Below are 27,148 nucleotides of genomic sequence, written 5' to 3'. Positions count from 1 at the left end.
TTTTATATGTATATTTTCTTGTTTATTTTGTTTCATTCACTAGAATATAAAACATGTGAGAAGCTTCTTTTTGAAGAAGTATTAATCTTCCTTCAAGGCTATGATCTTGTGTGATGTTTCCAATACCTAGAACAGAGATTGACACATCATATTTTGCTGAGTCATTGAATGTGTACTGACCTCTTGTATTGAAAACACACAATAGACATGACATGACCAAATAATGCATTTGAAAATACAGTCTGGGACGCTTGGGGACGAGGTAACCTTCTGAGGTCAGAGGGCGCTTGGTGTTCCCGCTGTGAAGACACTGGTGGGTCCTGCATGCTCATGTGGGATGGAGTTCTGGGGCGTGGCTTCATGGTGGCAGAAAGACAGGGAAAGCTTGCTTGAAGCTGTGATGTTGCAGCCCAGCTCTGAAGGCTGGAAGGAGGCAGGAAGGCGGGAGGCAGCCGAGAGAGTCCCAGGCACGGGGAATCACATGCTGTCAGACCTCGAGCCAAGGAAAGGATTGTGGCATGTTTGGGGGACCAGAAAAGAGCACGTGTGGCTGGAGCCTAGAGTTGGGAGGAGAGGAATAAAATGGAAGGCAAACCGAGCAGATTGGAAATCTACACTCCAGTTTTTGACAAGAAAAAGAAAAAGAAAAAAAGAAAAAGCATTCTGTAGATGAGGAGAGACATCAGATGCGTGCCCATGAGAACTTCAGAGACTCCCCCCTGGCACGAGAACAGCCTCACAAAACGAAGAGGAAAAAGAAGAGAAAGGATCGCCAGTTTCTTACTTCTCCTTTGGAAAAATCAGAACCCTGTGAGGAGACCAAAAAGGCCCCTCCTGTGGCCAAAAAGAGGGAAAAAAAGGGTGTCTTGGGGGTGCAGGACGAAGCAGGCTTCGAGTATGTCATGGGGGATAAAGAAAACGTTGAGGACACACAGAAGAAGGTTAGAAAGGGTGTCGATGTCATTTATATTGACATGAGCAAGGGACGAGCGTCCGCCAGAGAGCCTGAAGCTGACCGGCCACATGCAGTTCCTAAGCGACGCAAGGGTGAGTCGGAAGAAGCCCGTCACAAAGTAACGGAGAAAAAGAAGCGTCGGCAGGAAGCTGCGTCCCGCGAGGATGCCGCGCAAGGGGACCGGAGCGCCAGTGACAGCCTGCCCCAGCCGCCACCCCCGCTTCCTGTGGGCCCAAAAGGCCCGCTCACCCCACCGCCGAGGGCCTCTCATGAAAGGAAGTCCCAGAAAAGAAAGAGAAAGAAGTCACATAACCAGGAATCGGAGAAGCCCGCGGCGGAGGCCTTGGGGGCATGGCCTGCGGGCCCTGCGGCGGGGACTGCGGACTTCGGGCAGGAAGCCTGCAGGCCGAAGAAAAGGGCTAAGAAGAGGAGGCGGAGGTCCGGTGTCGAAAGCACCCTAGCGTCCGGTGGTGGCTTTTTGGGGCTCCCCACGAGCTTGGAGGGCCCGGACCCACCCTCCGATTCACTGGAAGGCCGTGGTTCCCCAACCGAAGAGCATGGGACACCCGGGCCACCAGAGGAGAAAACCCAGGCGCGGTCAGAAGAGGCGCAGAGGTCAGGGCCTACGCGTGAAGAAGGCAGTTTGGCATCAGCTGGAGGCTCTGAAAGGCGGTGTTTGCCTGAAGACTCCGGAGACTCGGGTGCGGCCGACGTGGACTTGGCCTCCGCCGTGGAGCAGCTCCAAGAGTTCATCCCGGGCATCGCGGCCAGAGCCGCCACGACCATCAGGCGCATGTACCGGGACGACCTGGGCCGCTTCCGGGAGTTCAGGAAGCAGGGTGTTGCCATTAGGTTTGGCAAGTTTTCTGTAAAGGAAAATCAGCAGCTAGAGAAAAACGTGCAAGAGTTTCTGTCCCTGACTGGAATCGAGAGCGCGGACAAGCTGCTGTACACGGAAAGGTACCCCGAGGAGAAGGCTGCGATCACGGACCTGAAGAGGAAGTACGCCTTCCGTCTGCACATCGGGAGGGGCATCGCCCGGCCCTGGAAGCCCGTGTACTACCGAGCAAAGAAAATGTTCGACGTCCACAACTACAAAGGCAGGTATAGCAAAGGGGACACCAAGAAGCTGAAGATATACCATTCCCTCCATGGCAACAACTGGAAAAAGATTGGGGATTTGGTGGCTCGAAGCAGCCTCTCCGTTGCCCTGAAGTACTCCCAGATCAGCAGTGAAAGAAACCATGGTGCCTGGAGTAAGACAGAGACCCAGAGACTCATCAAGGCTGTGGAAGAAGTGATTCTAAAGAAAATGTCTCCCCAGGACTTAAAAGAGGTAGATTCTAAGCTCCAAGAAAATCCCGAAGGCTGCCTGTCGATTGTTCGGGAAAAACTCTACAAGGGCATATCTTGGGTTGAAGTCGAAGCTAAAGTAGAAACCAGGAATTGGATGCAGTGTAAAAGTAAGTGGACAGAAATCCTGACCAAGAGGATGACGAAAGGCCGGGACGTCTACCGAGGAGTTAACGCCCTGCAGGCCAAGATCAACCTGATTGAGAGATTGTACGAAATAAACGTGGAAGACGCTAATGAAATAGACTGGGAAGATCTTGCTAGTACCATAGGTGATGTTCCTCCGTCTTATGTTCAAAGTAAATTTTATAAGCTGAAAGCTACCTGTGTTCCCTTTTGGCAGAAGAAGACTTTTCCAGAGATCATAGACCACCTGTACGAGACGAGCCTGCCTGTGCTCAAGGAGAAGCTGGAGAGGAAGGTGGAGAGGAGGGGCGCTGCGCCCCAGACCCCTGCCGCGCCCAGGCGGGTCTTCCTGTTCCGGGACATCTTCCACTGCGACAGCGACAGCGAGGGAGAGGACGGGACTGGGAAAAGCTAGGGGTGCGGCATTTCCTGTCCGTTTTCCAGGTCTGGCTGTGTCTGCACGTGTGTCGGAAAACTGTTCCCAGCCCCTGGTTAGGAGAGAGACACGAGCGTGTGAAGGTGGCGGCGTGGAGCACCGACACCGTCAGGCCCGGGGTTGTTTGATGAGTAGGAGGCGCATGGGCGTCGGTTTCACACGTCTGTTGCAGTGAAGACGCGTGGCTGACGGTTCTGATGAAACCACCATGTCCAGGCTCCCAAGGCAGCGGAGGGCCGCGGGCTGACAATGTGCCGCTGCGCGTGCCCCCAGCGAGAGGACGAGGTCCCCTGCGTCGGGAGCGCACGCTCTTCTGCTTTCGGCCCTTCTTCCCCTGGCCCCTGCGGCTGGGCTCTCGGCGGTCGGCGGTCGGAAGTATTAGGTGAATGTCGGAGGGGAACCCCGGCTGTGCCATGGCGCGTGCAGCCCGTCTTCCTGAGCGGCCTCCTGGTGGTTAGAGGCGTGTGCTTCCCACACGAGATGTGCTCTCTGCGCCTGCCACTGACCTCATCTGCAGTCTGACCGCAGGCAGGAAACCCGCACCATCTTCCGTGGCTTCCGGAAAAACCGGCTGTTAGGCATGGACAGGCGCAGGCCTCCCCCCTCGGTCTGGAAAGCAGGGCACTGCAGGAGCGTCACGCAAGGCTGTCATCTACGGCTTTAGGCTACGAAGTCGTTCATCAGGGTGGGGAGCAAAAGGGAGGCCGCAGCAGCCTCGCTGCCCGCCGGGCCCCCATGCTGCCCCGCAGACTCTGGGCTGTCCCTTCTCTGTCTCCCATGGGCAGCCCGCAGGCAGGCCCCAGCTGGCCGGGGAGATAGTGATTCCAGGCTTCTAACCACATCGGTACCGGGCACAGCACAGGAAGGAAGGTGTGGGCGAGCAGTGTCCCATACAAAGTGACGTCCCCGTCTGCGACACGGTCCGACTCCACTGGGCCCTCGGTTCTCTCCATTGTCACTCGGGTTACGTCATGATGTGCTGCTGGTTAATTATCTACAAAGCTAGACGTTTCCCCAAACCTGCCGTAACCGGTTGAGGAAGAATGCAGACAAACCGGTGGAGGAGTCCTGGGTCACCCGTCTCCCCACGACCCACATGGCACTGTGCAGATGTGGACCCTCAATAAATACTCAGCGAGCAAACAGATTTTTTCTTTTTAAAAAGCATTTTGTCTTAGTCGCCTCCTCCTCTCTGTCAAACATGCCAGTCTCCATGCCGACAGGAATGTAAGTTGTGTGTTCCTTTTGGAGGACAACCTGGTAAAACACAGTGAATCTTGAAAACTGTACATGTTCTGTGAGCCAGCAATTTCACATGTAGAACCTCGTGAAATAGTAGGAACGAGTATATGAGAATGGTACATTTATCATATGAAAAACAGAAAAAATGTAAATGTTCCTTAATAGGAAACTTGTTAAATAACTGTATTCCTAGAATGGAATATTATGCAGTAATGTTAAATGCTGACAGATTTGTTTAACACAAAAAGAAGTGAACTGTATTATCAACTGAAATATTTCAGAAGAGTTTCTATATTTTCATCAATTTTATAAAAATAAGAAAAAGGAAATTGTGTGTGTGTATATACGCACGCGCGCGCGCATGTGTGTGTGTGTGTATACACGTTAAAACGTGGGAAGAATTAAAAAAAAAAGAAAATACAGTCTGATTAGCAGGAAGTATATGAGTTATTACAGTTGACTGCAATTGAGCTCAGATTGGTGTTGAGGCACTAGCTCTGACGCAACAAAAAATTCTCATGAAGCAGTTTCTCAATGCTTTTTTTTTTTCCTGAAGCGAGGACAGAAAAGGAGCCCAAAAGACAGGTTCATTGTTTGTATATCTGAAGGTCCAAAACAAAACAAACATTACCCTATTCTTTAAAATATTATTTTTTGAATGATGTTTAAATCATAAAATTATTTTGGTTAACACAGGGAAATATTTTTTAAAGTTTTGGATGAAGTATGGTAATTAGATTAAAGAAGAGATTGTGCAGTGAGCAAAATCTCTTGGGTTGAAGAGTTGGTTGCAAATTCACAATTTTTTAAGTATAAGTCAGTCCAAGCTACTTTTAAAAATGATATTGGAGATACAATATTTCTTTGAAGAAATTTATGTTTTAATCCTTGGCCCATTTAAAAAGTAGATTATTTATCTTTGTTCAGTTTCAAGAGTTTTTAATATAGTCTGAATTCAAGCTGTATTTTCATATGAATGTTAGGATCACATCTCGATTTCTGAAAAAAGGGGCAGCTAGAATTTGTTTAAAAATAACTCATTTATTTGTTTGTTTATTGTTTGCTTATTTATTTTATTTTTAGAGAGAGGGGAAAGGAGAAAGAGGGAGAGAAACATCACTGTGTGGTTGCCTCTCACTCACGCCCCCAACTGGGGACCTGACGTGCAACCTAGTCATGTGCCCTGACTGGGAATCGAACCAGCGACACTTGGCTTGCAGACCGTAGAATTTTTATCATATTGCATTGAATCTGTAGATCAATTTGGGGATTACATTTCAACAATATTGTCTTCCAATCTATGAACATAAAATGTCTTCAGTTTACTTAGATACTTGATTTCTTTCAACAATGTATTATCACTTGCAGAGTGCAAGTTTTACATTTCTTTGGTTAAATTTCTTTCTGTGTATTTTATTCTTTATGATACCATTATAAATAGAATTGTTTTCTTGATCATGATTTTGGTTTGGTCATTACTAATTGATAAAATTACAAGTGTTAATTACTAATGGATAGAAATACAATTGATTTACATACACTGATTGTGTACTCTGTCACTTTGCTGAACTCTCTTATTAGTTCTAATAGTTTTCAGTGGATTCCTTAACATTTTCTATATACAGGCTCATGCCATTTGCAAATAAAGATAATTTTACTTCTTCCTTTCCAACCTGGATGCCTTTTATTTTCTTGCCCAATTTATGAATAGACTGAGCTGAAGAAAGAAAGAACTCATGTTTTTGGCTACACCCACTCATTGTAGTTCTTCCATTACATTGAACTGGGGAGTGGGGATGGGAGCAAGCCTTGGCTCAAATGCCAGAGATACCACTGTTCTTAATGAGATTTAGTAAATTTTCTCACGCCAATATTTATCCACTTTCTATATGTCCTTACAACAATTTCCAAAAGCTTTAAATGGTTGTTTTTATAATTTTTATTAGGTGTGTTTTTTTCCACCAGGAAGAGTATCCATAGAGCTCCTTATACCACTGAAGAGAAGTGCTTCACCTTACTATAGTACATTAATTTCTTATAGGTGCTGAACAAATTGCCACAAACTAAGGAGCTTAAAACAATGCAAATTTAGTCTTCTACAGTTCTGGAGGCCAAATGTTTGAGATCAATTTCACCGGGCTAAGTAAAGGCAAAGTGTTGGCATGGCTGGTTCCTTCTTCAGGCTCAAGGAGAAAATCCATTCCTTGCCTCTTCCAGCTTCTGGAGGCTGCTAGCGTTCCTTAGCTTAGGACCACATAACTCAATGTTTTCTTCTGTTGTCACAAAGCCTTCTCTCGGACCTTCACTCCTCCCGTATCCCCTTGTGAAGGACCTTTGCTATTATATTTGACCCACCAGATAATCAAGGATAATCTCCACACTTTAAGAATTTTAACTTGAGTTCCATTATTAATTTTTTGAGGAAATTACATACTGTTTTCCACAGTGGCTGCAACAGTCTGCATTCTCACCAACAGTGCAGAAGGATTCCTCTTTTTCCACATCCTCGCCAGCATTTGTTGTTTCTTGATTTATTGATGATGGCCATTCTGACAGGTGTGAGGTGATATCTCATTGTGGCATTAATTTTTATTTCTCTAATGATTAGATGTTGACCATCTTTTCATATATCTATTGGCCATCTGCATGTCCTCTTTGGAGAAGTGTCTATTCAGGTACTTTGCCCATTTTTAGATTAGATTGTTTGTGTTCTTTTGGTGTTGAATTTTACAAGTTCTGTATAAATTTTGGATATTAAGTCTTTATCATATATGTATTGGCGAATTGTGTTTTCCCATTAAGTGGGTTGTCTTTTCATTTTGTTGATGGTTTCCTTTCTTGCACAAAATCTTTTTAGTTTGATGTAGTCCCATTTGTTTATTTTTTCTTTTGTTTCTTTTGCCTGAGGAAATATATCAGAAAAAATATTGCTATGAGCAATGTCCAAGACTTTACTGCTTATGTTTTCTTTTAGGATTTTTATGGTTTAGAGTCTAGCATTTAAGTCTTTAATTCATTTTGAATTTATTCTTGTGTGTGGCATTTTTAAAAAGTGGTTTAGTTTCATTTTTTCTGAACAGATCTGTCAAATTTCCCCAACACCACTTATTGAATAAACTATCCTTAGCTCATTGTATGGTTTTGCCTCCTCTGTCTGGGAATTTATCCCAATAAACCCAAAACACTAATTCAAAAGAATATATGCACCCCTATGTTCATTGCAGCATTATTTACAATATCCAGAATTTGGTTGCAACCCGAGTGCCCATTAGTAGATGAATGGATTGTACATTTACACAATGGAATACTACTCAGCCATAAAAAAGAAGAGAATTTTACCCTTTGCTATGGCATGGATCAACCTAGAGACTATTATGCTAAATGAAAGAAACCAGTCAGAGAAAGATAAGTGTCATGTGATTTCACTCATATGTTGAATATAATGAACAAACTGAACCAACAAGTAAAATAAAGACACACATAGATAGAGACCAGGCCGACAGCTCTGGGGAGGCTGGGGAAGGTGGAGGGATCAAGCAAAAATGAAAAAGAACTCAAGGACCTGGACAACAGTGTGGTGATTGAAGGGAGTAGGGGTGGGTGGAGGTAGAAGAGGGTATAAAGGGGTTAAATGGGAATGGAAAAAATATAATAAAAACTATTAAAAAAAAGAATTTAACTTGATTACATCTGCAATTTTCCTCTTGACATATAAGGTAACATTCTCAGGTCCCAAGGATTAATATGTAAACATTTGGGGGCTAGAAAAAGAGGCATAATTTTTCAGTTTTTTAGAATTGTACGATTTTAGTGATTGGAAGGAGCTTCCGTCTTTGTAGACAAAGACACTGTAGCTTAGATGGGTTATAATCATACTGAAGGTCATACACTGAATGTGTGACAGAGCTGGAACCAGGTCTCCAGACTCCTGTTTCAGAACATAAAGTGTGAATGCTTAAACAAAACTAAAATTCATATTATTTGTAGATTCTAAGCCATAGATACAAATTTGAAATTGGTGAATTATGAAAGTACAAAATAGGTTTTAATTAAAACTAGCTATCTGAAGTCAATTTAAAAGTAATATATGCACTTCAATCATTATACTCAAATCTCATCTTTTAGAACATCCTTTGCCTTTTAAAGATAAGGATTGGCTGCAAGCAAGGTATTTCCTCCAAGTTAACTTAAGTCACGTTCATGAATATATGCAATAAAATATAGTTATTATCATATGCACTGTGCAATAAACATATATACATTTAGATACTTTATGGATAATGTGTCCTTTGGTGATCCCATATGAGAGCAATCATCCACAATTTCAGAAGGAATCTGGAAAATTTAATTGAAGAGACTGTGTGTGATGTGGGAGGGTCTCTTTCCAAAAAATATTTTCATTAAATAAGTTTATAAAGTATGATCCTCTTCAGCCCTTTTCTCTAGGGTTGTTTTTTTCCCACAGCTCCTGAAGGACATTCAGGGCATGTTAACATTTCTCTTGTGACATAAAATTACCCATGGAAAAAACTGATTAATGATTGCACACAGTACTTCGGGAGAAAAGTCATCACGAGAGTTGGAACTGTTCCTTTTAACAACAATGTCTGCACTTAGAGTTTTTCAAAGCCATCTCACTGAAGAAAAATAGAAGAACAAACCTCCCTCCCTCCAAGGATGGCTTTCACAGGCACATCATCATCTTCAACGAGAAGCTGAACAATAAACTATTGTCAGTTTTAAGCAGTAGTTACAGGGAAAGAATCTCACCCTTGAAAGGGATGGATTTCACTGCCAAACAGATTTGATCTGATCCTCTTGTTAGTATGTAAAATTCCCTTTGTAGTATCAGCTCAGAGAAAGGCAAAAAAGGTAGTATGGGGTGTTTTCTGGGCACAGAATTAGGTTCTGTGGAGTAGATCTTTTTTTTTTACTGTAGAATATTCTTTACTAGACTTACTGATTTACTACTATTCTATAAATAATACAGTGCACGAGTACATCAAACATTTTCTCAAATGACTGAATTTAAAGATCTCCTCCAACAGAGTCACAAAACAAATCTCTTTAATTAAGAAAAAGCATTGCTGGATGGTTTCTCAAGTGATGCTTGAGATTGTTTTTGAGGTTTCAGATAGGAGGGGCAGAATCATTAATGATTATTCTGTTGAAAGTTCTATCAGCTGCACTGAACTCTGTGTCCTGGAAATAAACATGGAGAAATAGTGACATAGTATACAACACATGCTAAATAATTACATAGCAAGGTTTCCAATCCTCATTGTATTCTGTCCTTTAAGTAATATGCACATCACCTTTTCAGTGAGAAAGGACAAACCTGTTATGCTTCAGTTATTGCTGTTAGGAAACATTCATAGAGAATCACTTGCTATATTAATCAGACTATTCTTAATCCATGTTCACTAAATGTGGATTTCACAACAATCCTACACCTATGGAAGTGAAGGGTTATACTTATTGTTTACAGAAGGGAAAATATCATTAATATGGAAGTATTGTTAAGTCATGATCTGTTCACTTAAAAAATCTTTCAGTATGATGTACACCAAAAATATAGATATTGTGATTTTTCAGATCGATTAATTTTTACAAACTCAACACACCTGTGTAACCAGCACTCAGATCTGGAGACAGCATCCCCTAAGCCCCCTTTATTTAATCTTTTAAAAAGGATTTGATAGTGCTTGTTTAGAACTTTGAAAGGCTGAGTGGTCATTTTGGGATACATTGTTTTTCTTAGGCAGTTTAGAGGGATCCAAACTTATTTGTCATACACTTTCAGACACACGAAAAAGCACACTAAAAAGGAAAAGTATACTTTCTTTTTTCATGCAGTAAAGGAGGAGGCATTTCATGAAACAGGAGAAATGACTCATTTTCCGAAGAGGACTGTATTATTATCAGTTTTACCTCCAGAGACTCAGGCTGTGACCTGAGGGAACAGGGGCTCCACGCAGCTGGGCTGCTGAAGGCCACCACTAGAGGGAGGCAGAGATAGCACCCCGGGCTCTCAGGCTGGCTTTGGGCTGTCACTTGGGCCTGCCTGGGTGGTGGTGAGACCAAGGCCCAGGCAGGACTCTGGCAACCAGCAGGCCACAGAAGCTTTCTGGACAGAGAAATGTCACTGCTCAGATGTGGACATGAAGGCGACGCGTAAGCAGAGGAACCGGAAAAGAGCAGCTGTATGTGATTAAGCAGAACCTGAAAGGACCTGAAGTGCGGCGCGGTGGGCGGCAGCTAGAGGAGGCGGGGAAGCTTTTCGAACCTCTCAGAGATGACATTCCTGACTGTGGGGGCATGGGGTCCATTTTGCAGAAATTGTTCAGTGACTTTCCTGACGTTAGAGATACGAAATCAGGTGTTTTCAGTGGCAGGGACGTAAATGGTGACGCTCAGACCAAAGCACCCCCCTCCTGGCTTCCAGAGCTCATTTTGTTCTTTATTATATTACTTGAGTCAGGTCATTTTAGTACTCAGTATTACTGAGTTGTGTTGGAAAGGCGTTATGGTTCAGGTGACTGGCAAACACAAGCTGAAAATTTAGGGCCAGGCAGTTTTGAAAACAACCGGAGTTTGGTAGGGTTGCTGTAAAAGTAAGTCACATCATTGTTGAAACAGAGCTCACCATGCTAACGTTATCCTCAGTTGCCTAGGAAAAAAAAGAGCAAGCATGAATGAAAAGAATCTAGCTACAGAGATATGCCCATTAACACTCTCCTCTAGTGTGTGTATGTGTTTGACGTGCATGTTTATGTGTGTGCCCAATACTCGCGGATCTATTGTAGCTGTTGCAATGTTATTATTTACTTGTGGTCTACAGGATTCAGCTTTTCCTTATATCAACTGAAAATAATAGAAAGTTGGGTGACAAGGGCAATGAGTAGACACTGGGATGCTTGCCTTTAGACAGACGATACGGGTAACTTGTGTAACAAAAAAAAATGAGTCTATGGTCTGGATCTGTTTTGAAATCCAGGTCACGTGGTTCAGTGTAATTAGTTTTAAACTAAAGAACACACACCACCTAAAAAATGCAAATGGTAGTTGGATTCTCCTTTACCTGGGACAAACATTAACATTATTAGAAACTTGTAAAACTTGGTGGATGAGTTAAGGCTGTTTACTTAGCTCCACCCTGTGAGGCTGCGGAGCTGTGGCTTTTTTTTTTTTTTTTCCTACTTTAAACAAACCAAGGTCATTGGTTTAGCCTTTATATTAACTCTTTAGCTTTTGCCTATGTCACAATTATGGGCTGAGTCCCTCTTTCTAGTTTTGTTTTGTAAAGGAATGTTTCTGAAAATAAGGGAGACCAATGAAAATTGGGAGATTTTGGGGAACTTTGTAGGCAAGTTAAGACTGTGTTCAGGTTAATACTGATGGCAAGCTTAAGGGTACTTTTAAGCCTAAGATTTATGATTCTGAGTTAAGGATTGTTGAAAAAAAATCACTTACTCAGGAACAACTCAAATTAAATCCCTATCGATAGTGTGGTGGTTGTGTGCTTTTCATGTGAAATGTGTTTTCAGTGCATGTTGAATATAAGGATAGTCACACAGAGCTCTTGTGGGTCCAATGCAAGTACGAGCCAAGCTTGACATGAAGTTATGTTAGGCTTGCACAAGCCCAATGTGAAAGGGTGCACAGATGCAGCTGATGGGGTACCTGCTGTGTGCACATGCAGCCACAACCCAGGGAACCCCAAAGGCCATACTCAGGGAAGCTGAAATCTGTCATCGGGCCCAACATTTGAGTGTAGACAGCAAAGGACAGGCCACGGCAGTTGGAGCAGAGCTGGTTGGACCCTGGAATGGGAATGGGAGAGAGAAAGGGGGCGAGTGACATGAGAGGGCCTGTGGCAGGTGCTGTAAACTGCCCGAGGGTGTGTTTTTCGTGTCTGTTGACCATGTATGTGACACACTGGCCAGAGTACAGGAACCTAGGAGATACCCAATATTATTGGAGAAGGAGACATTTCACTTCAAATAAATACCCGAAACAAGCCATTTGGAATGTATACATTCATCATTTCCAGGGAAACCTCTTAAATGGATTGTACATTTCCTGAGCTCTTAAAGCAGAGTTTATGAGTTTAATATAGATTTACTGGATGACCCTGACTTTAAAATAGTGAAGCTTTAAAAAACAACTAAATAAGATAAAATAAAATAGTGAAGCCTTCAGGTTTATTAAGCTCTGAAAGACTTCTTCTCCATGTAGGAAACATGAAGTCTTTCCAGACTTTCACATTAAAAAACAAAATACCTTGTGTGTTCTTTTTCCCTCTAGCAGTGTGATGGTGTCTCTTATTACATCTAACCCTTCTTTATTAATGCTCTTTCCTTCTCCTCTTCTGCCAGCTTATTTCTGATTTGTCTGTCCAGGGCTACAAAAACAGATGTTCAAATTTGTAAAAATTATGTGTAGAATAAGAGAGGGTGGTTCTGAAAAATATCTTAAGAATTAAGCATATAAACTTTAGTGCATGGACATCAAACTTCAGACATCTATTTAAGCTGTTCCCAATCCTCTCGATGTCTTTATGTTCTATTTTGTTTGTTTTTATAGTTGAGGTTATCATAGGTCATCTCTGAAGATGTGAGGTACTTAGTGTAATCTGAAATTGCTGTCATGTCTTTTCTAGAACTGTGACTGGTGCAGAGTATAGGCTTCACAGATATTTATTGTATGAGTAATATATTAATGAATAAATTCATCAGGCAGGATGTGTAGTTTCTGCTCTCCAAAATTCAGCTATATGCCCAGCTCAGCAGATGATGCATGTAAGTAGTAACTAACAATAATGTGGACGAAAGCCAATGATTCTGATATCACATTGCAAGGGTCACAAGCTCAAGGTCAAGGGCAACACAGACCAGCACAGCTTTTGTTTTATACCAGTGCCTGTGGATCATGCATGAACTCTCCAGTTCACTGGCCTCACCACTGCTTTTTTGTTTTACACTTGGTCAAACCATACAGTTACCTGCTGGGTGTATCCTGAGAGTGTTCGAAAACATGTTCAAACACCCAGACTCTTGATTCCCCTCCAATCCTAAGCCTAATTTTCACAGTCTTTCCCAACTCAGTAATGTCCACTTTCAAATGCCCAAAACTATCAGGCTCTCCTTCACTTTCTTTCATATTCCATGTCCACCCCATCAGCAAATCATATGACTTTTGAAAGATATTTAAAACTTAACTATTTATCACCCCCATTGCTGCTACCTTGGTCCAACCTACCATTGTCTCTAGTTCACCCTTCTCCTTGTTTGCTATAAACACACCATCTCTGCAGCCCCTATTGTTTCTGGAACATTCCCAACACACTTTTACCTCAAGGCCTCTGCACCTGCTTTTTCTTACATTTTCATGCTCTCCAACTAGATAACCAAACAGCTTATTTCCTAGGGATCCCTCCTTCAGGTGTCTGCCCAAATGTCTCTGTTTTGGACAAGCCTTCCACAACTACCCAGCCTAAAACAGCACTCCCACATCATTTTCTAGCCCCTTTGCCCTGCTTTATTTTCTTCACAACAATTCATTACCTGGTATTAGATATTTATTAGTGTCTCATCCTTCAGGAATGTAATCTTCCAGAGTGGAGGAACTTTGTTCATTATTGTATCTTGAGTGTGTAGAATGAGGCCTGGTTTTATGGGCACAAACAACATTTGTTTAATGAAAAAAATTAATAAGGGAGAGAAAAAGTGGGCAAAGAGATTTATTCATTCAAGCAACATTTATTGTGTGTTAACTATATGTCAGGGACTGATGTAGGCCCTGAGAATACTCTAGAGAATAAACCAGAGAAAGCTTGCTCTTGGAGAGTTTGGGTGTGGCAATGGATAGAGTTGAAGACCACAGACAGAGAGGTAGCCTAGGACAGTACTTAGGCGCTCTGATGTCAGCTCTCCTGGGCTTAGGTCCCCTCCCTGCTACTTACTCCACTATCTTCAACAAGTTACTTAAGCCTTTGATGCTTTGGTTTCTCTCTTTCTGTAAAGCTGGGGTGATTTGTCTATTGTATAGCGTTGGAGGATTTAATGATATAGTACACATAAAGCATTTGACGCATGTCAAGAATTCACTAAATGTTGATCATCGTTAGAGCAAATGAAAACATGGAAGCCAAAGAGTAGTTGCTTTGGAGTTGGATATGATCTATACAAGGTTTTAGGAGACAACCGAGGTGACCTGGTGCCTGAAACTGTAGTATAGAGTTTAGTAGTTTTATGTTTAAAAGAAGAGGAAGTCAACTCAGAAGAAGACACATAGAGAAATGTCAAACTGAATTACTCTGTGAGAAACTACTTGGAGCAGACAGGTGCAAGACATGTAGTAGTAGCAGCAGAGTTTTTGTTTGCTGTGGCAGAAAAATTTAGTAAATTTACTCCTATGTTGTAGAAGAAAAAGAAGTATTTACATTGAAAAGGTACGTTTTACCATGTTTCCTGTCTTTCAGAGAAACAAAAAAGATAGACCCATAAGATTTATCTTGCAACTATAAAAATTAGAATTGAGAACATAGAATTAAATGGAGTTAATTTAATAAACTAAGAGGATGTTGAAGTTCCTGTTAATATTTTTAAAAGGGCTGTTTTTTTCTTTTTTCTTTGTTTTGTGAAATGCTTCTTAAAACATTGTATGGAGACCTGCCATTGGAATTGCTATTCCATTAAAACACAGTCACTTACGGGAATATACAGTTTCCTCTGGGGGAGCAACTCACTCCTAACTGGAAGTAAACTATGGCAGGAGCTAAGTTTTTTTTCCCCTGCCTTCTCAGCACAGTACAAAGATTTCCAACAGGGTTAAAGGAGAGTTTAAATCATAAAATACATAAGGTCATCTATGCGTATATTTCACATCTCTTGAATAAAAAAAGCTGAAGTTTTTGGAGATGCAGTATTCAAAGGTTTCCCTGAAAGGGGTCAGACACTTCTACTCTAACTCTGAGTTATTTGATTAAAGCCAGAATTTAAATGTAGGACAGAAATCTTACTATGAGCATTTCAAACAAGGAGGAATTAGCAAATCTACCTCTGATTGGCAGTGGTGAGGTTTCTCTTGCATCAGTATGCTCAGGACAGCTTGACCAGCCATTTTGCCTAAACGAGTCCATCCCTGGGGGAACCAGCAGGGAGAGGAAATGCAGACGTGTCAGGGAGGGCTCCAGGCTGCTCATAGTGCTGTCTTGCCTGCTGAGGGCTGCAGATTTGCTTTGGAAAAATGGCAGAATGAACACCTGCAATCTTAGATCATTCTTTCCTGGACCTCAGCCTGACTGCCATCAGCCAATCTGCCCTGAAGAGCTGTCTGGGGATATGTATAGTCTCCTAAACAACTTCTTGGAGCAAAAACAGAAGAAGAGGTGTGTGTGTGTGTGAGGGAGGGGTGTCTTGGTCTCTCAGCCAGTTTATAATCTGATTACAAAAGGCAATCTTAGAACTAGCAAAGGTCAGCCCCTCCACTAGTCCATGAGTTCTCACTCACTTCTTTTCATCCACCAAGACATCTGTCTTCCTGGGCCTGACCAATGTCAGGAGGAAGGTGTCTGGTGTTCGTAGTGCCTTGGAACCAAGAGGCAGATGTTGTTAGGGATTGTACAGGGACACCAAAGTTCTGTAAAATTCACCTATTACCTAGGTGCTACCTATTAAAAAGAAATAAAGAAAATTCCTATACTCAGCAGGGGCTCAACTTTAATATTAATTTAATATTAAAGTTAAAATTAGTGTCAATGCTAGCTCCAGAAAGCAAGACAGCCAGCATGTGAGTCTTACTGGCCGTGTAAGTTATTTAACCTCCCTGAGCTTCAGTTTCCTCTTTTGTAAAATAAAGTATTGTAAGGATTAAATCATACACAGCTTAGCACACTGTCTACCATATAGTAAGTGCTTAATGAATACTGACTATTATTGATTTATCTAAGTCTCTCCTTAAATATTTTTATTAGATTACACTGTTTAAAATAGTGTTAGTCATGTCACTATCTATTCTTTTATCCAGGCTTATTTATTTTCTTCATAGATCTTATCTGTCTCTCTGTGTGTGTGTGTGTGTGTGTGTGTGTGTGTGTTTAGTCTGTCTTACCTACTGAAAGTAAACTTCATAAGGACAAGAACTTTGTTGGTTCATTGCTAGATAGAGAATAATGCCTGATACATGGTTGGTATTTAATAAACAAATGAATGATTATATTTTACATGCTCATAATTTTAGGTGGAATCATACTAAACTCACCTGAAATAAAACACAATTTATCTTATTTTTAAATTCAGTAAACTAGTGCAGTTCTTGTCCACTCACACTGTTAAAAAAATATTTTCTTATGACAACTAAGTTACTGGCATTCAGAAATAATTTACGACAAATCTGAATTTCTTTCCTTTTGCTCTCTAATTTATGGATTGGGGAAGTGCTGCCATTCTCTTCCAAATGACCTTTTTTTGAGTTAAAGAGCATTAATAAATCCCCCCCTCAGCCTCCTTGTTCCAGGACTGAGAATCTCAATGTCTTTGCTTTCTGATGATTAAAAATATGTAGTTTTATATGGTTCTCTTCTGAATCTCACCCAAAATCTTCACATCTCTCTTTGGTTTGGAGTTCAGAAAGAAAGCATATTGTGTGCCTGACCACTGCTAAGCAGAATTGCTGAATTTACCTCACAAGTTCTATGGCGGTTCTCCTGTTTACAGATCCAGAAATGGTGCTTTTGTGTTTCATGGAGTTAATGGCTAACTTGTGGTTAGTACACTACTCACAATGACCTCGGGAACTTTTTCCGCCCAACCTGCACATACCCAGCCCGTCCTCATCTGGTGAACAAGAAGTTTATTTTAGTACCGGTCTTTGGCCACTATTATGAATTGTGCCCCCCACTCCCTTCAAAAGGAACGTATATGTTGACATCCTAACCTGCAGTACCTCAGAATGTTTAAGGAGACAAGGCCTTTAAAAAGCCAGTTAAGGTAAAATGAGGCCACTGGGGTGGGCCCTAATCCAATATGACTGGCGTCTTTAGAAGAAGAGATTAGAATGCAGACACATGGAAAAAACATATGCAGACGGGGGAGGGTGCCTATTTACTAGTCAAGCAGAGCGGCCTCGGAAGAAACCAACCCTGCTAACACCTTGAACTCAAACTTTTAGAGGCTAGAACTGTAAAAAATTTAATGTATATTATTTGAGTCACCCACTCTGTGGTACTTGATTATGGCAGCCCCAGCAAACTAATATAGCCACCTTTTCTATTTATCAAGCTACTTCAAAATCTGATCTTGTATCTCATGGTCCTAGACCTGTTTGCAACAGTCAGTCTGCTATTCTTCAGTTAACCTCTGGCTGCCGTGTTCTCTTCTGGGGTTGATTCTACAAGGAAAGCACCCAAAAAAGAATGGGCACCAAGTTTCCTGCACATGTTAAGGTCATGGTAAGTAAATTAAACTCTAGTCTTGGTCACAGTTCATGGCTGACTACTCAGAAGGATTTCTGGGAAAGCACCCAGGAGCAGTTAGGTGTGCTGGAGGTAAGCATTAAAGGTATCACTGATAATTGAGGATTTGGGATGAAATTAGTTTATTAAGGAAATGCATCTACACAGAGCAGGTAAAACCAAGGACTAAGCTATAGGAAGCATCAGGGCTCGTGGAGGGAAGAGTAAGAGAAGTCAGAAATGGAGCCAGAGAAGCTGCTGACCAAACAGGAAGAGAACCAGGAAAATGCTTAAGGAGTTTCACAATTAGAAGCCAGAGAGAAATGGAAAGGTAGTTGTCACCCTCCTCCACCCTCACCTATCAGCCTCCTACCACCACTGGACACTAAGTGACTTACCTCAATAAACCCAATGGACACTTTCCGCAGACCCTGTCTTTTTTTTTTAATTACATTTTATTAATTATGTTGTTACAGTTGTCCCAATTTCTTTTCCATTTGCTCCTCTCTTCTCAGTACTCCCTACCCTCCATCAATCCCAACCCCCTTATTTCATGCCCATGGGTCATGCATATAAGTTCTTTGGCTTCACCCTACTCTATATTCTTAACTTCCCCCTGTCTATTTTGTACCAACCAATTATGCTTCTTAGTCCCTGCACCATTTCCCCATTTCTCACCCTTCCCTTCCCAGCTGATAACTCTGAAAGTGATCCCAACACATGTGATTCTGTTCCTGTTCTGGTTGTTTGGTTAGTTTGTTTTTGTTTTTATTTTTTAGATTCTGTTGTTGACAGTTGTGAGTTTGTTGTCATTTTAATGTTCATAGTGTTGATCTTCTTTTACTTAATTAAGTCCCTCCTTTAACATTTCATATAATAGTGACTTGGTGATGATTAACTCCTTTAGCTTTACCTTGTCTGGGAAGCACTTTATCTGCCCTTCAATTCTAAATGATAGTTTTGCTGGGTAGAGTAGTCTTGGTTGTAGGTCCTTGATTTTCATCACATTGAATACATCCTGCCAGTCCCTTCTTGCCGGCAAAGTTTCTTTTGAGAAATCAGCTGATAGTCTTATAGGCATCCCTTTGTAGGTAACTCTGTGCTTTTCTCTTGCCGCTTTTAAGATTCTCTCTTTACTTTAACCTTTGGCATTTTAATTATGCTGTGTCTTGGTGTGGTTCTCTTTGAGTCTAGCTTCTTTGGGACTCTCTGTGCTTCCTGGACTTGTATGTCTTTTTTTTTTTTTTGCCAAATTTGGGAAGTTTTCCTTCATTATTTTTTCACTTAAACTTTCAATTTCTTGCTCTTCCTCTTCTTCTGGTACCCCTATGATTCACATATTGGCACGTTTAAAATTGTCCCAGAAGTTCCTAAGCCTCTCTTCATTTTTTTCAATTCTTGTTTCCTCGTTCTGCACTGGTTGACTGTTTTTCTCTTCTTTATGTTACAAATCATTGATTTGAACCCCGGTTTCCTTCCCTTCACCATTGGTTTTGTGTGAATTTTCCTTTGTTTCATTTAGCATAGCCTTCACTTCTTCTCTTATGCATTTGATATACTTAAGCATATCTGTCAAGCCTGTGAGCATCTTTATCACCAGTGTTTTGAACTGTGCATCTGTTAGGCTGGCTATCTCCTCATCGCTTAGTTCTCCCACGGGAACCTTGATTCATTCCCCGTTTTGGACCATAGTTCTCTGTCTCCCCATCTTGACAGGCTCCTGTGTTTGTTTGCCTCTGTGTGTTAGGTAGAGCTGTTGCACCTGTTACATTGTAAGGGGTGGAGCCTAAGGTATTCATCAGTACAGGGTGATCCGTTTCACCATGTTGTGGCGCTGCGTGTGGGGGAGGGGTCTGAGAGGGAACAATGCTGCTTGCTCATCACTCGCCTCTTTTCCAGGCACTTCTCCCACTTCCATATGGGACCAGCACCTCTCTAGCTGTTGCCCTGGCCGTTGTTCCCAGAGTGGGTGGGTCTTTGGATGTTGTAGGACAATGGGGGCCCTTTAAACAAGCAGACTCTGCTGAGAGACCAACAGTTTTTCCCTCTGTCCTGACCCCCACTGGTTTGCACAGTCATAAGCAATGAAGCTTTATTGTCCCTGGTCCTGGAATCGTGAGCTATGTGGTCAGTTCTGGTGCTGGAATTGCTCCCAGGGTGCCCCTCTTGACTTTTTAAAATGTTTGCCAGCCTGCTGCTGCTGCTGCCATCATACCACGTCCTTTCCACCCCAGCTCCGCCCCTCCTACCTGTCTGGATGAGTATTTCTTCTTTATATCTTTGTTTGTTGGACTTCCATGTAGCTCGATTTTCTGGAACTTCTGGTTGTCTCTAGTTTTGAGGTAGTTGTTGTCCTTCTTAGTTGTGGAGGGAGATGCAGCATGTCTGTCTAGGCCTCCATCGTGGCCGGAAGTCTCCAAAATAGACCCTGTCTTTTTAATCTTAACCATCTGGTAGCACTCGATGTCAACAATCACGTTCTCCTTTTTTGAAACATTCTCTTCCTTTATCACAACACTCTTTCCTGGTCTTCCTCCTATTGCTCTGGTTGCTCTCCTACTGATTCTCAGTTTCCTTCTCCTTTAGGCACTCTTCAGATGTCAGCTTCATTTAGGAATCTGCTCTCACCCAACTTCTCACTCAACACTTCTCTCTCACATCAGCCACTTCTGTAGCTCCCCATCCCCATCAAGGTGGTACTCTATGCTCTAAACTTTTCCAAATACTTTGTCTCTTCCCACTATTTACTTTGTCTGGGACCCATTCTCAACAAGATTCTACTGGTAACTAATATTGTTTTCTAATAAGCCAAATTCATTTTTTCATTCATTCCCTCATCAACCATGTACAAAGTGTCATATGCCAGACACTATTCAAAGCACTGAACTGCAATGTTAAAGATCAGGGATGGCTCATTTACATTTTACCAGAAGCCTTCAATTCCTAAGTCCAAAACAGTAAGTAGCAATAATAATTGTTTACATTTTTAGTACAGTTTACATAATACGTATATTATGTATATTATATGACATGATGCCTATAACTGCTTCATGAAGTAGATTGGGAGGGTATTATTTTAACCTCAAGAAATTTAAGCCAGTAATAGAGACAAAAATCTCTTTCTGAAAATTGGCAGAGACAAGTTTAAAATTTTTTTTAATTATATAATATTTTATTGATTATGCCATTACAGTTGTCCCAATTTTCCCCACTTTGCGCTCCTCCACCCAACACCTGCCACTCCCTCAGGCAGCCCCCACAACCATTGTTTATGTCCATTGGTCATGCATATAACTCCTTTGGCTACTTCATTTCCTATATGGTACTTTACATTCCCATGGCTATTCTGTAACTACCTATTTGTATTTCTTAATCTCTTCCCTCTTCACCCATTTCCCCACAGCCCCCTCTGATCTGGCAACTATTAAAATGCTCTTTGTATCCATGATTCTGTCTCTGCTCTTCTTGTTTGCTTAGTTTGCTATTTAGATTCAATTGTTGATAGATATGTATTTATTGCCATTTTATTGTTCCAAGTTTTGATCTTCTTTTTCTTATATAAGTCTCTTTTACATTTCATATAATAATTATTTGATGGTGATGAACTTCTTTAGTTTTTCCCAGGAAGCTCTTTATCTGCCCTTCAATTCTAAATGATAGCTTTTCTGGGTAGAGCAATCTTGGCTGTAGGTCCCTGCTTTTCATGACTTTGAATATTTCTTGACAATCCTTTCTAGCCTAGAAAGTTTCTTAGAAATCAGCTGACAGTCTTATGGGAACTCCTCTGTAGGTAACTAACTGCCTTTCTCTTACTGCTTTTAGGATTCCCTATCTTTAACCTTTGGCATTTTAATTATGATATGTTTTGGAGTTGGCCTCTTTGTATCCATCTTGTTTGGGATTCTCTGTGCTTCCTGGACTTGCATGTCTATTTTCTTCACCAAATTACAGAAGTTTGCTTTCATTATTTTTTCAAGTAAATTTCCAATTTCTTGCTCTTTCTCTTCTTTTCTGGCACCCCTATGATGCCAATGTTGGAATGCTTGAAGTTTTCTCAGAGCCTGCTTATACTTTTCTCATTTTTTTTCCATTCTTTTTTCTTCTTGTTATTCTGATTGGTTTTTTTTTTTTTTTTTCTTCCTTATGTTCCAAATCATTGAGTTGATTCTCAGTTTCATCCACTCTACTGTTGTTTCCCTGTAAATTGTTCTAAATTCACTAAATTTCAATTAGCGAATCCTTCATTTCTGACTGGATCTTTTCTATGCTGTTGAGGTCCTCACTAAGTTCCTTGAACATCCTTATAACCAGTGTTTTGAACTCTGCATCTGATAGATTTCTTATCTCCCCTTTGTTTAGCTCTTTTTCTGGAGTTTTGATCTGTTCTTTCATTTGGCCATATTTCTTTGTTTCTTCATTTTGGCAGCCTCCCTACATTTGCTTCTATTTATTAGCTAGAGCTGCTTTGATTCAATGTCTTGGTAGTGTGGCCTAATGTAGCACAGCCTTCCCTATCACCCAAGCTGGGTACTCAAGGTGTGGCCTTCATGTGGGCTAAGTACACCCTCCTCTTGTTTGAGCCTTGGTTGCTGTTGGCAGGTCAATGAGAGGGGTTTACCTAGGCCAATCAGTTGCGAGGATTTGCTGTGACCACTGTCCACCAACCTCTGCCCTCCATGGAGAATCAGCTGTGCAGGGGCAGGGAGGTGGTGCACTGATGTGGTCTGTAGCTGTATGGGTACACAGGCCCTGGGGTTTCCAGGGTGGTGCAGGCCAAGGTCAGTGCCCACCTGTGCTTTTCCCAGGGCCACCCTGCCTGAGTTATAAAGCAATCTGAGATGGCTGCAATGTGTGCTTGGCTTAGAGATTCCCAGGTGAAGCCAAGCTGTGAATCTAGGCTGGCTGCTTTTAGTACCCTGAGGGGGCCACTTAGCAAGAGGTATGGGGACTGGGGGGTCACTGAGGCCAGCAGTTGCTTGTTTGAGAGGATTTAGGAAGTTGTGCAGTAGGAGCCAAGACCAGCCATTCATATGGAAAAGCTACTGGTAACAGCTCTAAATCGGGTGGGATGGAGCCTCAGGGGATCACCAGGGTGGGGCAAACATTGTTAGTTGCCCTGATGGAGTCTCTGATGTGGCACCTGCCTGCTGGCTCTGTGGCTCTGCCCACCTTTTTGTTTGGGAGAAAGTTGTCCCCCAGCTCTTGCCTTGATGCCAGACACTTCAGTTCCTCTCTGCATGCCACTGGTGTCTTTCAAGCTGCTAGCCTGGTGCTGGAGCTCAGAGGGACTGAGTCTGAGTAAGTTTGTGTCTGGGTTCTTTAAGAAGAACTGCTGGGACTCCAGAAGTTTCTTCCACTAACTCACACCCTGCTTATATTTGCAACCAGAAGTTATGGGGACTTATCTTCCCGGCACTGGAACCCTGGGCTGGGAGGCCTGGTGTGGCCTGGGACTCCTTGCTCCTGAGATATCCCTCCCTAATTTTTATCTCCCACATGTGGATGTGGATGTGGGACTAGTCTGTTCCACATCTCTGCCCCTTATACCAGTCTTGATGGATGAAGTTTCTTTAATTTCATAGTTATCAGAGTTTCATTCAGCTCCATTTCTGCTGGTTCTGGGTGATGGTCATTCTATAATTTAGTTGTAATTTTGATGTGGTTGTGCGAGAAGGTAAGTTGTGTTTACCTATACTGCCATCTTGACTGGAGGTCAGGCAGCGTCATCATTTGAACACAAGTCTTTTGCTTCCCAAGAAAATTCCTTTCCACTCCAGAGACTATGTCAGAGTTAGCTGTAATGGTGCTTTAAAATGGCACTTTTGTTTCCTATTGCTGCTGTAACAAATTACCACAAACTTGATGGCATAAAATAGCACATATTTATTCTTTTATAGTTCTGGAGGGTCTACAGAATGTGTTCATTGGACTTATTGAGTTTCACTAGGCTGAAATCAAGGTCTCTTCAAGACTGTATTCCCTCCAGAGGCTCCCAGGGTATAACCTGTTTCCTTGCATTTCCCAGCCTCTGGAGGCCACCATTAGTTCTTGGCTCCTGGCCCCTCATCACATTGTCTTTTCAACCACTTTCATCACTATACTGTCTTCTTTCTCACCTATCAAATCTTCCTTTAGCCCCTTCTTATAAGGACCCCTCTATCATTAGAACCACCCAGATAATCCAGGATAATTACCCCATCTCTAGATCCTTAATTTAATCACATTTGCAAAGTATCTTTTGCCATATACACTGGTTCCAGAGATTAGCATCTGGATACATTGGGAGGCAATTATTCAGCCTACCCCACATGATATTCTTTAAATTATACATTTAAAAAAGTATTCTTTTCTTAACAGAAGGTCACTCTAGACCCCCGTCTTACTTTTCCATTTCTCTGCATTTAGATAGGTTCATCAGTGCCTCATTCATTCAGCTGACAAACACTCTGGAGCTCCTATGTGTATGAGGCATCATGTAAGGTATTGGGCATACAACAAGCAGACAGTGATAGTGAAGGAATGTGTGAGGTATGATTAGAGCTTGCTTTGCCTGAGTGACTCAACAAAGGTTTTTCAGACATGGAATTGCTTGAGCTCAGTCTTAAATAGCAGTAGGAGTTTGTCAGGCAAATAACAACTAGAAAGAATTATAGGCAAAGGGACAGAGACCAGAAGTGTGAACCCCGCAGTGTATTCCAGGAACTGTAAGTAGTTGTTCAATACTGCTGACAAAGTGTGTGTGCAGGTATGTGCATGCATGTGTCTGTCAGGGACCTCAGAGAGCTCAGATAGAAATGGTTAATTATAGGGAATGACATGCTGTTGTTCAGGCAATTTTTTAGTTTATTTCCATAAGAAACATTTGCATTTCTATGAAAAATTCTAATGTTTCTATGCCACTGTCAAATGCCACAGTATTTTTCTTATTCTTGCAGTTAGAAATAGAAAGAAAAGCTCTACCTCATTGAACACACACAAAAAGTTTTGAATAGCTTCAATTATGTTAAAGGCTAAAGTGGGAAAACAAGCTTAATAAGCACTCTTTATCCCTGAACTGAAGTTTTGCTGTTTCAAGGAAAAGTACCTTTGACTAGTAGACGTTTGCTCTTTGATTCTACCAGATATAATGAAGGGAAAGCAGCCAACATGGTGAGCAAAGGAAATTCAATTTATAAAGAACCATTTAAATAAAAAAATCAGATTGGCATAAAATGAGTCCTATTCTAATCTAATTTTTTTAATACAAAGCTCTTGTTTTCTCAGGACCTAGAATAAGGCTTCTGTACTGAAAATGCTCACATTTTAATTTTTAATTTACTTGCCTGTGTGAAAAAAAATTTACAGTCAATATGCAGTTAATTTGGCTCATCAAACCACTTGCCTGGAAAGATAGAGTCAGAAAATATTTTGGAAGCTCTTATGGCTCTGAGAGAGAGAGAGAGAGAGAGAGAGAGAGAGAGAGAGAGAGAGAGAGAGAGAGAGAGACGGAGACAGAGGTAGGGCAGGAGAGGTTGCCCTTTGTTTCTCAATTATATTTTGGGAGTTTTTTCCATTAAATGTGTCCTTCAGGGTAATACACTGTAAATATTCTTAAATGCTCTGAATACTAGAGCTAAACAATTATGTTTGAGTAAAACTATGGGTAGAATTATACTTAACTATCTTAACCTACCTACCTAGTCAAGGATTCCAAATGAACTTATTTTCTTCCTCTCAATCTCCTCCTCTTCACAGTACCCTTTCACTGCCTTTGCTTAGGTCTCCCCATCCTAAACCAAACAAAGCAAATAGCTTCCTTTTGGTCTGGTTAAATTTCTTAACCTGACTGGCAATTTTTAAAAGTCATTATTTGTGGTCTCCCCTTCCTCACATCCTGTTCACATCATAATATCTTATGTAATTTATCCCTGAGGCCCCACTAAAATTCCCTTTTATAATATGTATTCTTAATCACCAGATGTGATTTGTGCTTTGCCTTAGTTTTTATTCTTCTTGATTTTCCTGGCTTTTGATGATAAAACTTTATCTCTTCCTTGACATCTCTACCCTGCATTATACTAGTTCTCCTTTCTCTTCTTCTTTGCTTCTTCTGATTCCTGCAAGCCCCTAAAAGTAGGTGTTAGTCAAGGCTTTCTTTTCTTCCTTCCTTCCTTCCTTTCTTCCTTTCTTTCCATTTTTTTAAAAAATTTATTTTATTTTATTTTCCATCACCATTTATCCCCCCATCCCCTCTTTCACCTCCACCCATCTCTTTTCTTTAAAGGCATTACTTTGAAGATAACTCTCCCCCCAGTTTTGATGATTAAAGGAAGATGGCTTCCCAATGTTCCTCAGTCTTAGCCTCTGCCTCAAACTTCTTCTCTTTAAAACCAATCCCAGCATCCTTTCCTGACAGCAGGTATCCTTTGAGACATACTCTTTATATCTGATTGATGATACCATCAATCTCCCAACCCAAATTAAAAGCCTTGCAGATATCTGTGGCTTGCCGCTCTCTCTCTCACCTAGTGAGATGCCAAATCTCATGGCATCTACATCTTTAAACCCCTCGCATCGCTGGCTGTCCCATTGGCACCATCAGGTTGCCTTAAATTAATCTCACGTTGCCTTTTTCATGGACCATTACCTTGGTTTCCTTATAATCTGCCCCCTCTTTGTTCTCTTCTTTTTAAAAATCCAACCTTTGCCACTGCCAGGTTTAAGACTATGTTCAAAAGCTTTCAATGACCTTGTATTGTCTACTGAACTAAGTCTAAATGGAGATAGCCTTCGACTGCCTCAGGTACACCGTGATGTCTAGCTTAGGGATAATGGGGTGAGGAGGGCTCCATGGCACATTACTGTCTCCAGAACTGTGTCCTATGGAGGTGTTTCACCTAAAGGGCATGTAAGAAACCCAGAGCTCCGAGTACAGAGACCAGGATGGAGAAAGATGGGTGACCGTGCCAAACAGCAAGCAGTTTGATATTTTGGCCTTTAGAACCACAGTAAAAAAAAAAAAAAAAAAAAAAAAAAGATAGCTAGCTTTGAAATTTGAATAATCACCATTTGGAAAAGGACTTCTGTTCCATGTGGCTGTAAGAGGTAGACCTTGAACAAATAAATGGAAACTATAAGAAAAATGACTTGATTTCAATATAGAGAGAAAACAGAACTAAATAAAGTTGGGACAGAAACTCTCAAGAGGTAACAGATTCTTTGTTAACAGAGGTCGTTATTTAAACTGGATGCATTTGTAAGGAAGTTATAGAGTTGATTCAAGAATATAATTCTGTTCAGTCGTGCCAGTGTCTATTTGTTTGTGTGGCTCTTTCTCAGCATAGCCTGCAGCACCAGCCCACCTTTCCAGCTTCCCCTCTCAACTTCCTCACATGTCCATGCTGTTCCTATCTGCAGTTTCCTTGACACAGTTTTTCCTTTCAAAATGTTGTCCATTTTTTAACCTTGAGTAATAGATAATTAACTACAAAATAAGTGAAAGTATTACTTCTTAAGGGGGGCCTACAGGGAAAGGTCTGCAAAAGGATCACCCCAGGCAGATATTCTTAGGCAGAAAGCCAGAGTCAGCTGATTATTCTCC

At 41.6% G+C, this 27,148-nt stretch overlaps 1 protein-coding gene across 1 annotated transcript; it reads left to right on the top strand.

Moving 5' to 3' along the window:
• The first annotated feature begins 256 nt into the window (after positions 1-256).
• On the top strand, positions 257-2,979 carry LOC150011509 (transcription termination factor 1-like). Its single transcript, XM_090275490.1, has 2 exons — positions 257-313; positions 576-2,979. The coding sequence occupies exon 2, from the start codon at positions 687-689 to the stop codon at positions 2,847-2,849; it is 2,163 nt and encodes a 720-aa protein (XP_090131616.1). The 5' UTR covers positions 257-313; positions 576-686; the 3' UTR covers positions 2,850-2,979.
• Positions 2,980-27,148: the final 24,169 nt, after the last annotated feature.

This window comes from Furipterus horrens, unplaced genomic scaffold (genome assembly GCF_987537825.1).
Source record: "Furipterus horrens unplaced genomic scaffold, mFurHor1.1.pri manual_scaffold_4, whole genome shotgun sequence".
NCBI classification, from domain to species: Eukaryota; Metazoa; Chordata; class Mammalia; order Chiroptera; family Furipteridae; genus Furipterus; species Furipterus horrens.
This window is presented reverse-complemented; position numbering and strand designations above follow the sequence as displayed.